At 34.8% G+C, this 14,242-nt stretch overlaps 1 protein-coding gene and 1 pseudogene across 1 annotated transcript; both read right to left on the bottom strand.

Moving 5' to 3' along the window:
- Window positions 1–242: 242 nt before the first annotated feature.
- LOC111399836 lies at window positions 243–2,352 on the bottom strand (annotated as a pseudogene).
- A 385-nt stretch (window positions 2,353–2,737) lies between these two features.
- LOC111400033 (LRR receptor-like serine/threonine-protein kinase) lies at window positions 2,738–3,766 on the bottom strand. Its single transcript, XM_023027500.1, has 2 exons — window positions 3,425–3,766; window positions 2,738–3,024 (listed from the first exon to the last, which is right to left on the bottom strand). Exons 1-2 carry the CDS (start codon window positions 3,666–3,668, stop codon window positions 2,783–2,785), a joined length of 486 nt encoding a protein of 161 aa, XP_022883268.1. The 5' UTR covers window positions 3,669–3,766; the 3' UTR covers window positions 2,738–2,782.
- Window positions 3,767–14,242: the final 10,476 nt, after the last annotated feature.

Genomic DNA, 14,242 nt, shown 5'->3' with positions numbered 1-14,242 from the left:
AAAGATAATCAGATGACTGAATCCTTTATGAACAATTGTTCTTAATGCCATCTACTACGTTTTTAGTTAAGTCAAATCTGTCTTCAACCCATGTTCGTACACTAGTTATCTTATTACAATGACTTATTTAAAAAAAAAAAATCATGCTAGACTGAATTTTTCTCTTATCTGATCTTTCTTTAGTGCGCACCAAACGTACCTAAATATTCAAAAGAAAAGATAGAAGCTTTGTCTGGTGCAATCTAACCTAATGTTCCCAAGGTTGTAGTATGTGCCTTGCTTTCTCCCTCGCCCAAAAACTTTGCAATCCCGAAATCAGACAAGTGGGCAACCAAATCTTCATCGTGCAGTACATTACTTGGCTTTAAATCACAATGAACAATCTGTGTCGAGTAACCATAATGCAGATATTCCATTGCACATGCTATGTCTATCATTAGCTAATCCTCTGCAAGCTATCCAAGAAATAGCTTTCTAATACAACCACTTTTCAAGGCTTCCATTAGATATGTACTCAAGTACTAAGGCCTTGAAATCTTGATTGGAGCAAGTATTGATGACCTTGCGTAAATTTCGATGCTGAAGGTTGCGAAAGACAACACATTCTACATCAAAACTCTTGAATGCATTTTGGTGTTGCAAATCGAACACCTTCACTACTACATCCCTTCCATTATTAAGAGTACCTCTATAGACCGATCCAAAACTCCCAGTTCCAAGTAAATGGCTTTCACTATACCCTCCAGTTGCTCACATAAGCTCATGATATGAGACCCTTGATAGCGTTGTGCAAGGTGCAAAGTCTGTTATACCTTCCCCCAAATTTATCCTTCTGTATCTTTTTAACTGCACATGCCAAGGCTATGGCAACTAGAATTAGTGCTATAGTACCCAATAAAGCAAATAAAATTCCAAGCATCACTTTTTATCCCTTATGTCTACCATTTCCAATAGTATGACATGGTGGGAGACCATTTACAGGATCACCATATAGTCCTTTATTAGACACGAAAATTCGACTTGGAAAGTTTTTCAAAGGACCACCAGAGGGAACTTTAACTTAAATCATTGAATGAAACATCAAAGTATGTGAGATAATTTAGTGTCTCCAAGGACTTGGGAATTTTACCAGAAAGATTGTTTTGATTTAGATCAAGTCACTCCAAGTTTAGCAGCTTACCTATTGACTCAAGAATAAACCCTTGCAGTGTGTTGTGTGCTAAGGAAAGATTGATCAAGCTCTTGAAATCTCCAATTGTGATTGGAATGCTACCTGAGAACTGATTCACTGATAGATCAATAATAGTTGCAACCTTCAGATTCCCTATTTCTCGCGAGAGATGGCCACTCAAAAAATTTGAAGATAGATTCAACTCCAGAAGATCTTTCTAGAGCCACAGGTTTAGAGGTATGACGGAGGTCAATCTGTTGGAATCTACATATACAGACCTTAGTGTAGTAATATTCCCCATGCAGTCTGGAATGGCACCTGTTACTAGGTTATCAGACAACAACAACAACAACAACCCCTTTAAATTGTGAAGTTCACAAAGATTATCCAGGATAGATCCACTTATTTTGTTGTGGAAAAGAGCTAATCCTTGAAGCTTCTACAAATCCACCATGCTTGCTAGTATTGATCCTGTCAACTGATTGCCATACAGACTTAACAATATCAAACTGCTGAGATTTCCAATTTCATATGGAATGCTACCTCGGACATCACAATTATAAGCATAAAGATATAGAAGAGAAACTGAAAGATTTCCAACTGAAACTGGAAGAATTCCATTCAAGAGATTATTGCCAAACCCAAATTTATTAAAAATTTGCAGTTTGTGAATGAAGTTGTGAAGCTCAATTCAGGAGATTCACTAATAAAATTGTTGTCACTTAAGTATACCGCTTCAAGGAATCTCAAATCTCCTAAGAAGTTGGGAATTGGTCCGGTAAAATTGTTGAAAGAAAGGTATAGTATAGTGAGTTCAGAAGAATTTGCAATAGAATTTGGTATTCTTCCATAGAAATTATTATGGTTCAAATAGAGTTCTTCAAGATTATTGCCTGAAAACTGATTTTCTGAAACTGAAATCATTAGTAATGTTGAGATATTGAAAATTCTCTTTGGAATCGAACCGCTTAAGCTATTGACACCAAAATAAAGATACTCCAAGCTGTAAAGATTTCTGATCTCTTGTGGGATTACACCTACGGAATTATGAAATGCTCAAACTTTAGAACTCAACTGTCTTGAATGTTTTGTATAAGAATACAAAGGACAAACTCAAAAGTTAAGTTATAGAAAGTCCTACCTGTCAACTTGTTATATCCAACATATAGCTTCCTAAGCATGGTTAAATTCCCAAGCCCTTGTGGTATTGATCCACTAAAATTATTGTAGGATAACGACAAAATCTGAAGTGCAGAGCATTCATTTATTCATGTGGGAACAGGAACAATTAATTTGTTCAGATGCAAATAAACCTCTTCAAGTTGGGTACGAGGAGAGCAAATATTTACCGGGAGTGTACCAGATAGGTTGCACTAAACAAGGTTAATATATTGCAACGATGAAGTGTTAAAGATACTGACTAGTATAGAGCTTGTAAGGAAATTATCTCCCATGCCTAACTCGACAAGGTTCTCTAAGTTACCCAACTCTAGTGGAATTTCACCTTTCAATATTTTCAACATGTTGATTTGGATAAAAGCATCATTACATCAGTGATCGAAAATCTTTTTAAATAAGAATTTGAAGTACTATCACAGCATCAATGATGATTCAAATACCAGAAAAAACATTTGAACCAAGATATAAAGTCTGAAGCGTCCTTATGCGCCCAATTTCTCTTGGAATGGATCCGCTAAATTTGTTGTGTGACAAGGAAAGGAGCTGAAGTTGTGAACATTCTGATAGATCAGAAGGAATATTGCCATCCAGTTCATCTGAAGATAGATAAAGCCCTGTGAGTCTTGGAAGTCCATGACATATGTCAACAGGGAGATTACCAGACAAACTATTCCCTGTCAAAGCATGACTTTCCATTGTGGAAATATTGAAAATTGTCAACTGTATTACACCAGTAAGCCTTTTGTATTGTAATTTCAGTGTTTTCAAATAGGAAAGATTTCCTATGTCTTCTGGGATTCTTCCTGGTAGGGAATTGAAAGACAAATTCAAATCCTGGAGACTGGATATGTTAAATAGTGAGGGCATTTACAACTTTCACTTCGGGCAAGAAACCAAATCAAGATGGAATTTGTCCACTAAAATTGTTGAAACTGATATCAACTATTCTTAGTCGACGCAATTGAGCTAAGTTTTCAGGCAGAGTATTACAAAAATTATTGCAACTTACATTGAGAGAAACAGGAAAAGAGAGATTTCCCAATTCAGGCTGTATGTTTCCAGTAAGATTCATACCAGAAATATCCAATGCAGCCACTCTTTGGTTGCGAGAACTACAAGTAACTCCAATCCACTCACAAACCGAGGCAAAAGAAGACCAGTTCTTCAACAAAATTCCTGAAGGGTCTAAACTGATGTGTGCTTTCAAGGTCAAAAGAGAAGCTTGATCTGTAGTGACATTGGTTTCCGATATGGCCAAACACACCATTAGAGTGACTATCAAAAGAATTGCAGCAGCATAGTCTTGAGATTTCTCCATGATTATGTCTAGTTTAGATTACTGGTCTCCATATGTTTAAGAGCTGGAATACTACAAGAAAACGAAACATGCTTTCTTTGACTTTTTGGATTATAAAAATGAAGAATTACGTGACAACCTTTGAATAAAACTAAAGATGTGCATATTTATATGGTTGATAAATTGATAAAATAGTAAATCTCAATATAATGAAAATGATTTTATATGTGAAAATGATTTTATTTTTCAACCATATAAACCATATATGTGCATATTTAAATATGTGAAAATGATTTTATTTTTTTTAAAGAAAAATCGAATTTTAAAAAAGTGGGAACCAAACAAAACTTAAATATAATAGAAAAAATAATAAACACACAAGCTGGCTGCTTATCATGATTTGTTCAAGGAAGATATCTCAATCATCTATTTTATATGATTCTACTCATCCTTATATATTAAAAAAGAAAAGGAATTTCATTTTGAGAAAAAAAACCTTGTCCTTTTTTTGATTACACTATTTAAAATTGTCATTCTACAATAAACAACTTAGTATCTCAAAGCATAGGAAGGAAACTTTCATATTTATAAAAGTTAGAATAAACTACATAAATTTTCCTTACGTTTATGACAATTATATACACGTCCTCTCTATATTCAAAAATTTCATAAATCTCCTCAAAGATTTACTCTTGATAACATATCTTCTCCCCTCGGCAAAAGGTAAATAATATTTTTCTTCATTTTACCCTTCTGTACTATTTTTTAATATTTAAATTTAAAGTCTTTCTTTCTTATTATTTATTAAATGTATTTTTCCATACTTTTGATTTGGATGAGATCATTTTAGTTAAAGGAAAAAAAAACCAATTATAACTATTGCTATAAAATTTAAAAAATTATAAAACAGATTTAAAAAAAAGGTTGATATATAATTAAAAAGCCAGCATAATTTAATATTTAAAAAGAATTTAATAAAGCTAATTGAAAATTCATTAAATATTTTTTTGGTATAACTGCATACGTAATTAAATGTGTGTTTGAGCGAAAGAATGTATTTTTAATAGTAGATTGATGAAGAATGTGTAGTTAAAAAATGAGAAAAATTTTTGAATTTGCGTGTAATATTATTTTATTGAAGAATGCATGGTTTAAATGATATTAAATCACTGTTTGTAATGTATTTTTTTGAAAGAATGTGGCTCTAACAGAGCCTTAAAGTGTAATACAATAAAACCAATTAATCGACACAGCCCTAACCACACAAAACTGTATTGCCAGTTTTGGTACTAAAGTAGAAAATAGCACAATCAACATATGCAACTCTGAAATGAGCAAGTTCATGGAATACTTTTTTTTTTTATACTCTTGACATTTATACTAAATTTGTTTTATAAAAAAATAAAAGTAATATTACCCTAAATATTAATTATGATTATACATCACTGTATCTAAATAAATATGGAAATGGAAATGAACTTTTCAACTTGCAGAAATCTCGTCCTTTTCTTAAATATGTTATTTAAAAAGCATTCTAGAATATGTCAAATTATAAGAAGGAAATTTTTCTTATTGATATAAAAAATATTGTCATCATAATTTCTTGAATAATTACAAATTCACTAACCAATAGGAACATTCAATTTTTAAGAATGAAATACTACCATCCCTCATAAAATGTTTGTAATGAGTCATAGGGTATTCTTTATTCACTTGTATCCCCCCCCCCCTTCTGTCAACACCTTCATATGTGTATTAATCTAAATCACCTTGAAAAGTAGGTAATATAAAAATGAAAATACAAAAAATCAAAGTACTAAACAAAACATTCTAGTTCGTGAGCTACTTTTTCCCCTTTAGATATAAAGTTATAAGAACCACAACTAACCACACCTGCTGCCAGCATCAAATCTTTCTCGCAAAGCAAATGCTTCAGCATTACTTGACTAGACGCTAACTACATACCGAATAGCTTCCTGCTATCAAAATGTAAAATTAGTTGATCTTCTTTATTTGCAATAGTAAGTAGGATGGATAAAATTAGCAATCCACTGGGAAGAATAAATCATTAATCAACTCAGTCTACTACATGCTCGAAGCAGCTATTAGGTCTCGAACAAGAGTGACATCCCCATATGGTGGTGACACCAACTTGAATTCCTAATAGACTTGCACATTTTTTTCCATTACCAACATGCCACCATAACCCCCTTTCCAACTATTGGTGTCCCTATAAGATGCTCGTCTAAAGGAAGGGCGAGCGAAAATACCTCCTACTGTCAAGTACATGTCACGGTAATTTATTTTGGAAAATCAAAGCTACTTATTAATCTAGTATAAGGATCATCTGCCACTCTTGTTCAGCAACGAAACCTTGATCGAACATCCTCAAGTCCCTAAAGCACAATCCACCTTAATGTTTCAATAAGCAAATTTTATCCCAGGAGATTCCCCCAATTTTCCTCATACTTTCTGTCACGCTCCACCTAGACCTCTGGGCTATAGGATTTTTATCATGAAGTTAGGTCTCTGACGGCTTAAAAACACTCATGATGTGTGTAAGAATATCCTATAGCACTAATTTGAAATAAACTTCTCATCACCCACCTGAAAAGAAATTCCTCATCCAACCCTTAACCCTTTTTTCCCAATTATGTCTTAGTATATAGTCACAATAGTTTGGCATTTGAGTCTTCGTACAACTGGAGGTCACCCCAAATAGGTATCATGAGGCTGCCCATGAGGTAACCCAATCAGTTCTTCGCTGCTTTGCAGATTGTCCTTTCAATATTAGGCCAAATGTAATAATAGACTTTTCAAAATTGAGACCAGAAGCTTATTGCTACTCTAACAATCCTACTAATAGCCTAATAGTTAATTTCTAATCCACATATGAAGAAGATGGAGTTGTCCACAAGAATAGATGACTCCCACATGGAATATATAGAGCGCAAGCATTACATCCCCATCAATTGGCCTTCATGTTCTTCCAATCTCAATGGTCTATAAAAAGCTTTAGCAAGTAACAAGAATAGATAATGCGACAAATGTCATCCTTGTCTAAGCTCCTTGGACGCTGCTACTGATCCTTGGGCTCTACCATTAAGATTAAAAGAGGGATGATTTGTAGAAATACAGCTTTATATTAAGTAGTCCCATTTCTATGAGAACCCTATGTGCTCCGTAACTTTTGTAATGACAAGAATTTTGCTTATGTTTTCTTAGTAAACAGTATTCTAGAAAAATCTATTTTTGAGGGGAGAATATTTATAACCATGCATAAAACTCCAAATGAAGGCATCAGTATCGCATTTACGCAAAATAGAAGTTTGTAAATTGTTTTGTTAGCTGGTTTTAAACTTGTTTTTCAATGGTCTTTTCTTGTTGTTTACATTAAGAATACAATATATGATTACTTGAATCATCTTTCCTGCCCCCAAACAAAAAGCTTCTGAAATAGGTACGGAAATTACTTGAAACTTAAAATTGAACAAAACAATTAAATGACATCAGGCGGAACTATAAAGATGGCAATCCCCATTTCCCTTCCTCCATTACAAAGAAGTTATGTTGGGCTCCAAAACATGACATAACGTGGCCCAACCCTTATTGACAAAACATATGATTATGCTATTCAACTTTTACTTCAAAATACATAAGATGAATCATGACGTTCCTAAACATTTTTCAATATCATTTATGACACGTTTCAAAACAAGTCATTGTAGTAACATAACATAAGAGGAAGAAATCAAAGATCAACTTAAATACAGGGTTCATGAATAACCTACTTTAGGAAATAGAAAGCTCATTTCTTAAGTGAAACAATGACGGGCATCATATCATCCTCAAATGCTCCCTTAAAGTGTAAGTTTCCCAGTGCGAGAAAGAAGAGACAAAGACAAGATGCTGAATGCTTATCTTATGCAATTTGTGGATTTTATCAACAATGGAATTAATGGCTTTGGTCTTGAAATTCATCTACCGATAGGAGTACATAGTTAAGCAAGCAAAGGCTCTCTTTCCACCGAACTGTATACACTTCAACAAAACAGTGATTTTGCGACAAGATTTTTCGCGACATACAAAAAGTTGTTGCAATAAGTGATTTAACGTGACAATTTTTTAAAGTTTGTCATGAAGATCATGGTGATATAAATAAGTATCAAAAAATATAAGGTGACATAAAAAGTTGTCGTGAAATGTGAGAAAGCGAGACAAATAATAAAGACTATTGCAAAAAAAATGAGGGAAGCAAGGCGCAAAATTATTTTTGGGGCGAAACTTATGGCGACAAAATTTTATTTCTTGCTACAAAGTATTTGTGATGCAATAGGATCTACTTTTGCGACAATGAATATTTGTTACTAAAAATTCAATAGATAGTGGAAAAATGACTACAAAAATTTACTTTTTGCAACGGAAAAAAAAAATGTTGACAAAGGCTAGACTCTGATGTTGTCATATAGTAGAAGGATAAAACAACGTGCAACGCACGTTGTAAAAAGCCTCAATTGCAAGTTGTTGCTAAGTTTTTTTATGACATTGCTTGCCTGTTGCTTTTATAATATATTGCAACATTCTTTGATTGTTATCTTAACTTCTTTTGCAATGGTATGTTTACCCCCTTTTTTACAAATATTGTGGTGAAATAAACAAGTACCTAAAAAATATAAGACGGCATTCTTCACCCAGTAATAGCTCTATTTTTATTTTTATTTTATCCAATTCTAGTTCGAGACGCCATTATCTGCCAAGGAAAAAAGAAGTGATTTTAAAAAAAAAATTTAATCGAATTATTTAAAATAAAAAAATAAAAAAACCCGAAATGCTGAATGAGCTATATTAGATCAACTAAGAAAAACAAAACTGATTTTAAAATAAAAAACCAAAACCGAAATGTAATTTCAGCCCAACTCAGACCTATTAATTAAAAAAATGAAAATCAAAAATTGAATTCACATTCACGCCTCCGTCGTTAACCATCTATAATTGAATTCACATTCACGCCTCCGTCGTTAACCATCTATAATTGAATTCACATTCATGCCTCTGCCCCAAAATCTCCCCTCTGCCTCCCGTTAATGCTACTCTCCGCCCCTCGCCGCACCTCATTGTCGCCGCTACAAGCAACGAGAAGCATAAATGGTGTCAAGTGCAACGGTGCTGTTTTGGAGGGCAACAGGTTTGTGAATCCCTGGCTTCTCTTCCAATAGCACCAGAGAATTGAATCTGCCTCTTATTCACAGGGTAACATTCAAATTATTTTACCAGTGTTGGTCACCTAGGTTTTTATGGTTAAAAAGGAACAATGCTAAGCATAATGGGATTGAGATGAATGCCTATAGGGTTATTTAAAGAATAGAATTTTTGGTTTCAAATTTGATGGGGGCTAAGTTTGTCAATGAATTAAACAACGTTGTAAGGAAATCAAAGTTGAACGCAGGTAGTCTAATGGATGAATCCAATTGCAGTTGAACTCAGATGGGTCTTTAAAAAGTGATAAACAGGAACTTTAAGGGTATGTTTTATGGAGTTTCCATGACTTCTATAATGATGGACAATAGCAGTACAATGGATTTCTTTAAAATACCCTGTAATTATTTCTAAAGTTCCCCCAACAGTGAATGAACAATTTGATTTGGCTTGCTAATCATATGGCCCTTTTTGTTTTAGAAGCTTTTCTAATTTTTTAATTGGTGTCTTTGGGGTTCTATTATGAAGAAAGCTTGATGGAAAAATAACTAAGGAAAGAAGGAACCAATATGGAAGTCTTTGGGAGTTTTGGCGTCAATATTAAAGATTTGAACTTTGGAGAAATTTTCTCCTCCACGTTGTGATCAGAATAAATTTTCTCTAATTTTTTATTCCTTGCATCTTTGTTTCTGCCATATTTCCCTGTTCAGCATCGTTTTGTGGATTAATGTTTCATGTTGCTGTTTGTAGTTTTATTAAGAGAAGGTGATTGCACCTCTTTTGGTGTTGATGACTCTCTGCCCCTGTTGCTGCATCTATTTTTTAGTTTCATAAGAATTGCTCAATTAATTGGTGTTGATTTCACTTTTTGAACAAGCATTGCTTCACATTTCTTTTTTTTTTTTTTGGTTGCATTTTACTATTCTGCCTGGTTTTTCCTGCTCATCTGTGACTTTTTATGAGTGTATAATACCTTCTCTTTTATATTTATTTATTTTGGTACTTGGGCTTGCATCTCAAAATTTAAGGCAAACGAGTGGGAAGGATATGATCATGGATGTTACAAAGAGTAGAGTTGCTGTTGCAGTTAATGGTTCTAAGGGAATTTCAAGAACTGCTTGAACGTTGCATGAGCTGTTGCATGGGAACGTGCATTACCTGGATTGCTTTTCTGTTTTGTATGCTGGCCATTTTTCTTCTTTTTTGCATAATTGCTACATTTGTTATTCACTTGTAGGACTTAAGTCGTTTTTTCCTTTATGTTAATTTCTGTTGCATTATGTACGTGAGTTTCGACAATCAGTTAAAGCTAGGCTTATTTAAAGATTGCCCGTATGAATAAAATGATCAGATGATTTTTTATCCAAATTATTGTGGTTATTACTCTTACCCTAAAGAGAGTTAAAGTGTGAGTGGGATTTCTGATTAGGACCAAATCAAGTGGTATTAGAGCCCAGTTGGTATGTCTCCTAATAAGGAACGTATCAAAAGCTTAGAGGTTAAGCTTGGAAACCTTCAGGAAGGCATGAACAAGATAGAACTTGGTATAGTTGACAAGATGAGCCAGCTCGAAGTAGCTTTCCACCGAGTGTCCCAGGCTTTGCTCTCCAACAAGGAAGGCACTAGCCACAACAACATGGAGTAAGATAGCAATTCTGGCAACAACAAGAAGGAAGACATGGGGGGAACCGACTGGTGGTGTCATCCAAAATGGCCAAACTTGAGTTTCCCAAATACTCAGATGAGGACCTAACAAAATGGTTCTCACGAGCGGACCAATATTTTGAGTTTCAAGCCATGGCAGAAGAGTAGAAGGTCTCATTGGCTTCTTTTCATCTGGAAGGCGAGGCCTATCAATGGTGGAGGTGGTTAAGTTGGACATATAGAGAAGAAGGAAAGGAAGTAACGTGGGCAGTCTTTCAGGAAGAATTATGGGCTCGATTTGGACCTATCGATAGAAAGGACTTTGATTGTCACATATACGGCAGACAGGTTCCCTGTGTGAATACTAGAGAGAATTTGGAAGATTGGGCAACTATGTGCAACAATGGACTCAAAAGGCTTTGGTGGGAACCTTCATGGGAGGATTCAAGTCAGAGATTACGGAAGGGATCCGCATGTTTAAGCCTCAGATTCTCAAGGATGATATTAGTCTCACTCACATGAGAGAGGAATAGCTTTCTCACTAATGAAAGTATGTCCGACCACTGCCAAATAATCACCCACAACTGGCGTTGCCCGCCTTGAGGAAACCCAACCCAACTTCACCTATTAAGCGCCTGTCTTGTGAAGAGATGAAAAAGAAGAGAGCAAAAGGGCTATGTTTTAACTGTAATGAACGCTTCACGACAGGCTACAAGGGCCGTGGCCTCAGTTATTGTTGTTAGAAGCACCTCCAGGAACTAGTACCATGACGTGTGAAGAAGTTTCGATGGAGACTATGATAGAGGAGGAGCAAGGTGAGCAAATAGAGCTTGAGATTTCGCTGCATGCACTAACGAGATGGTCATCGCCGAAGACCATGAGGGTGGTTGCCAAAATTTGTCCACTGGAAGTGGTAGTTCTAATTAATAGTGGCTCAACACATAACTTTATTAGAGATCGAGTTGCTCACCTCCTTCGACTTTTTGGTAGTGCCAATCGAATCATTCACGGTACGAGTGGCCAATGGGGAACGATTCAATTGCCAGGGGAGATTTGAAAAAGTCCAAGTTAATTTACAAAGCATTCCCTTTTCACTGGCTCTTTATGCATTGCCCTTGTTAGGCCTTGACTTAGTTCTTGGAGTACAATGTTTAGAAATGTTAGGTTCGGTGATTTACAATTGGAAGCAACAAACTATGGAGTTTCAAAAGAGAATATAACCAGAAGGTTACAAGGAGCGGACCAGCAAGATATTCGTATAGCTTCTCTCAAAGAAATTTCCAAGGAGCTTCGCCGACGCCATTCTTTGTTTACTATCTATCTATGCTTCATGGAAGAGTTATCACAAATTGATATACATCCAGACATGCAGCATGTGCTAGCTCAGTACATGGATGTCTTTGAAGAGCCCACAAAGTTGCTACCTGTAAGAGAAATAGACCACAGAATTTCCCTTAAGGAAGGAATCGAACCTGTCAACGTTCGACCTTATCGATATGCATATTACCAGAAGGCAACAGATACAGGTAGTACGTGCTATTGTAGGCACTCCAAATTAAAACCTTTACTCCTTCAAAAAAATGTAGTAGTGGAAGTAAGGGTCGATCCCACGAAGAGTGATTAGTGTATTTCTATGCTAAATTAACTAAAAGGGGGTTTTGAATGTGTTGAAATCAATTCTAACTAAAAACAATGTAAATTAATAAATTGGATTAAAGCAATGAGAAAAACTAACCTTGGCCTAAGTCAATATCCACCTTCGAAATTTTACAACTGATCATAGATGCAAGTATGAATGAATTCATATTTTGAATATTCACCGTTGGAAAAATAATTACCATTCAAATTAATTTTCTATTCCTCCTTAAGTGTAATTAGTTAGAGCAACGACCTTCTAACTAATCCTAATTATCAAACAACCATAGACAAGTGCTAAGATTTAATTCAATAATAGCTTTACGTATTAGAGAAATCGATGAACTATATAACACAAGCTAAGCGTTTGCATTTAACCTATTCAAACATTCATCCTAAGATTTAATAATTTCCAAACCAAAAAATCACTAATCTTTGTTGCTTCACAAGTTAAATCAATCAAACAATTACGGATTTAATGTTTAACTTAGCGGGAGATTGTAATGAATAACAAACTAGTATGCATCTTAGCAATTAAACACAACAATCATTGAAAATAATGCAAAAGAATGTTCAATACCCAAAAACATGAATTAAACTAATAAAACAATTCGATCTCATAGTTGTATAGATTTTGGGGCTTCAATATTCTCGACCAAGTATGAGAAATTAGCTGGACATCTTCAATTTTAGAGCACAAAAGAGAGAAAAGTGATTCGGGGGCGCTCTTTCACGTTCTAGGGTGAATTAGGGCATTTATGTGGTGAAAAGATTTGTTTCCATACATGGTTGGACGGAAAAAGGAAATAAAAAATCCCTCCTCGAATTCCTCCCATGCGGCCACATGGTATATTTCCATGCTACCACATGGAACAATAAAAAAGGCTCTAGAAATTGTTGAACCAGTTCGTGCGACCGCATGGTTATACGGTTTTCTCCGCCGGACAGCTTTCAATATTTTAGTCATAACATTCTCTCCCAATGTCTGATTGAGGCGATATTAGTTGCATTGAAAAGATGACTCAACGATCTACAACTTTTCTTCAGAAGTCATCTTCCAATTCGATTGTCTGCCATGTCTAAAATGGGTCCCAATATGATGCTAAAAATCGGTGCATTACGTTTTCGATCGGAAATTGATGTGTGACTATACTTCGACTATATTTCACCTCTTTGACTTCTTTCTTCATCCACTTGACCTATAAAACTCTTGAATCTTCATTCCATCGTTCGTCTCCCGGTTCAAATTTTGGATATTTGCAATTCAATCCTTGATCTTTTGATTTCTTTCACTTCGGTCCTTCTTCACTCCTTTCCTCTAATTTATGCCATAATCATCCAACTGCGACCTAAATCAAAATATAAGGGTACTCAGTACATTTAGGCGTTAATTAATCACAAAAATGAATGTATTAATGGATGTAAAACATGACATTTTATGTCTTATCAAATTCCTCCACACTTAACTTTTGCTCGTCCTCGAGTAAAATTCAAGTTCACTTTCACAAAAATGTTAAAGTTGCAATGCTATCAACGTAGAACAATCAAACTCGTTAAAACACATAACACATCATGAACAAATATTCTCACACAACTTATAAGCAATTAGCAAGCATTCTCAAATAAGGATGGAGTAAACCAAACATGTAAACCCTCGCGGATATTAGTACTCAACTTTCATGTGTTTAAGGGGTAAGTGTTTCGCTCAAGTTCATTCCAATAGAGATGTTCTACCATATGCTTGCATATCTTCTCATTCTCCACCAATTAGATCACAAGCATAACACAAATCATAAGGTCTTTTCCATGGGTTGTAATGTGGCCTAGGGTCCAGGTGGGAAGTATTTGTATAAGTGACTCAAAAGCCATTGAAACTAGTGGAGTGAGAAAAATGAATTGCCTCAAGCTCAAACATATATAAGATATGTAAGATGACCACTCCACCTAACTGTTTCTTTTCATTTATTTCACACAACTCAATTCCTTCTTGTAATATATTAGGAGGAATCATGAGCATAAAATAATTTTGTAACCTTGAAAATTATTTCCTCCATCACTTCTTTCTTTTTCATCTCTTTCATCCCCTTTTTTTTTTTTTCAAATTTTTCTCTCTTTTTTTT

This window comes from Olea europaea, chromosome 9, assembly GCF_002742605.1.
Source record: "Olea europaea var. sylvestris chromosome 9, O_europaea_v1, whole genome shotgun sequence".
In the NCBI taxonomy this organism is placed as follows: Eukaryota; Viridiplantae; Streptophyta; class Magnoliopsida; order Lamiales; family Oleaceae; genus Olea; species Olea europaea.
Note: the sequence above shows the minus strand (reverse complement) of the source record. Positions and strands in the feature narration are given on the sequence as shown.

Bases quoted from the DNA above. Each gene is read 5' to 3' on its own strand.
- LOC111400033 (XM_023027500.1), bottom strand. From the start codon at position 3,668: ATGGAGAAATCTCAAGACTATGCTGCTGCAATTCTTTTGATAGTCACT. The intron at 3,025-3,424 runs GTATGAATCTTA...ATGCTTTGACAG, and splicing joins GGCTGCATTGGATATTTCTG to GGAATAGTTTGTCTGGTAAT.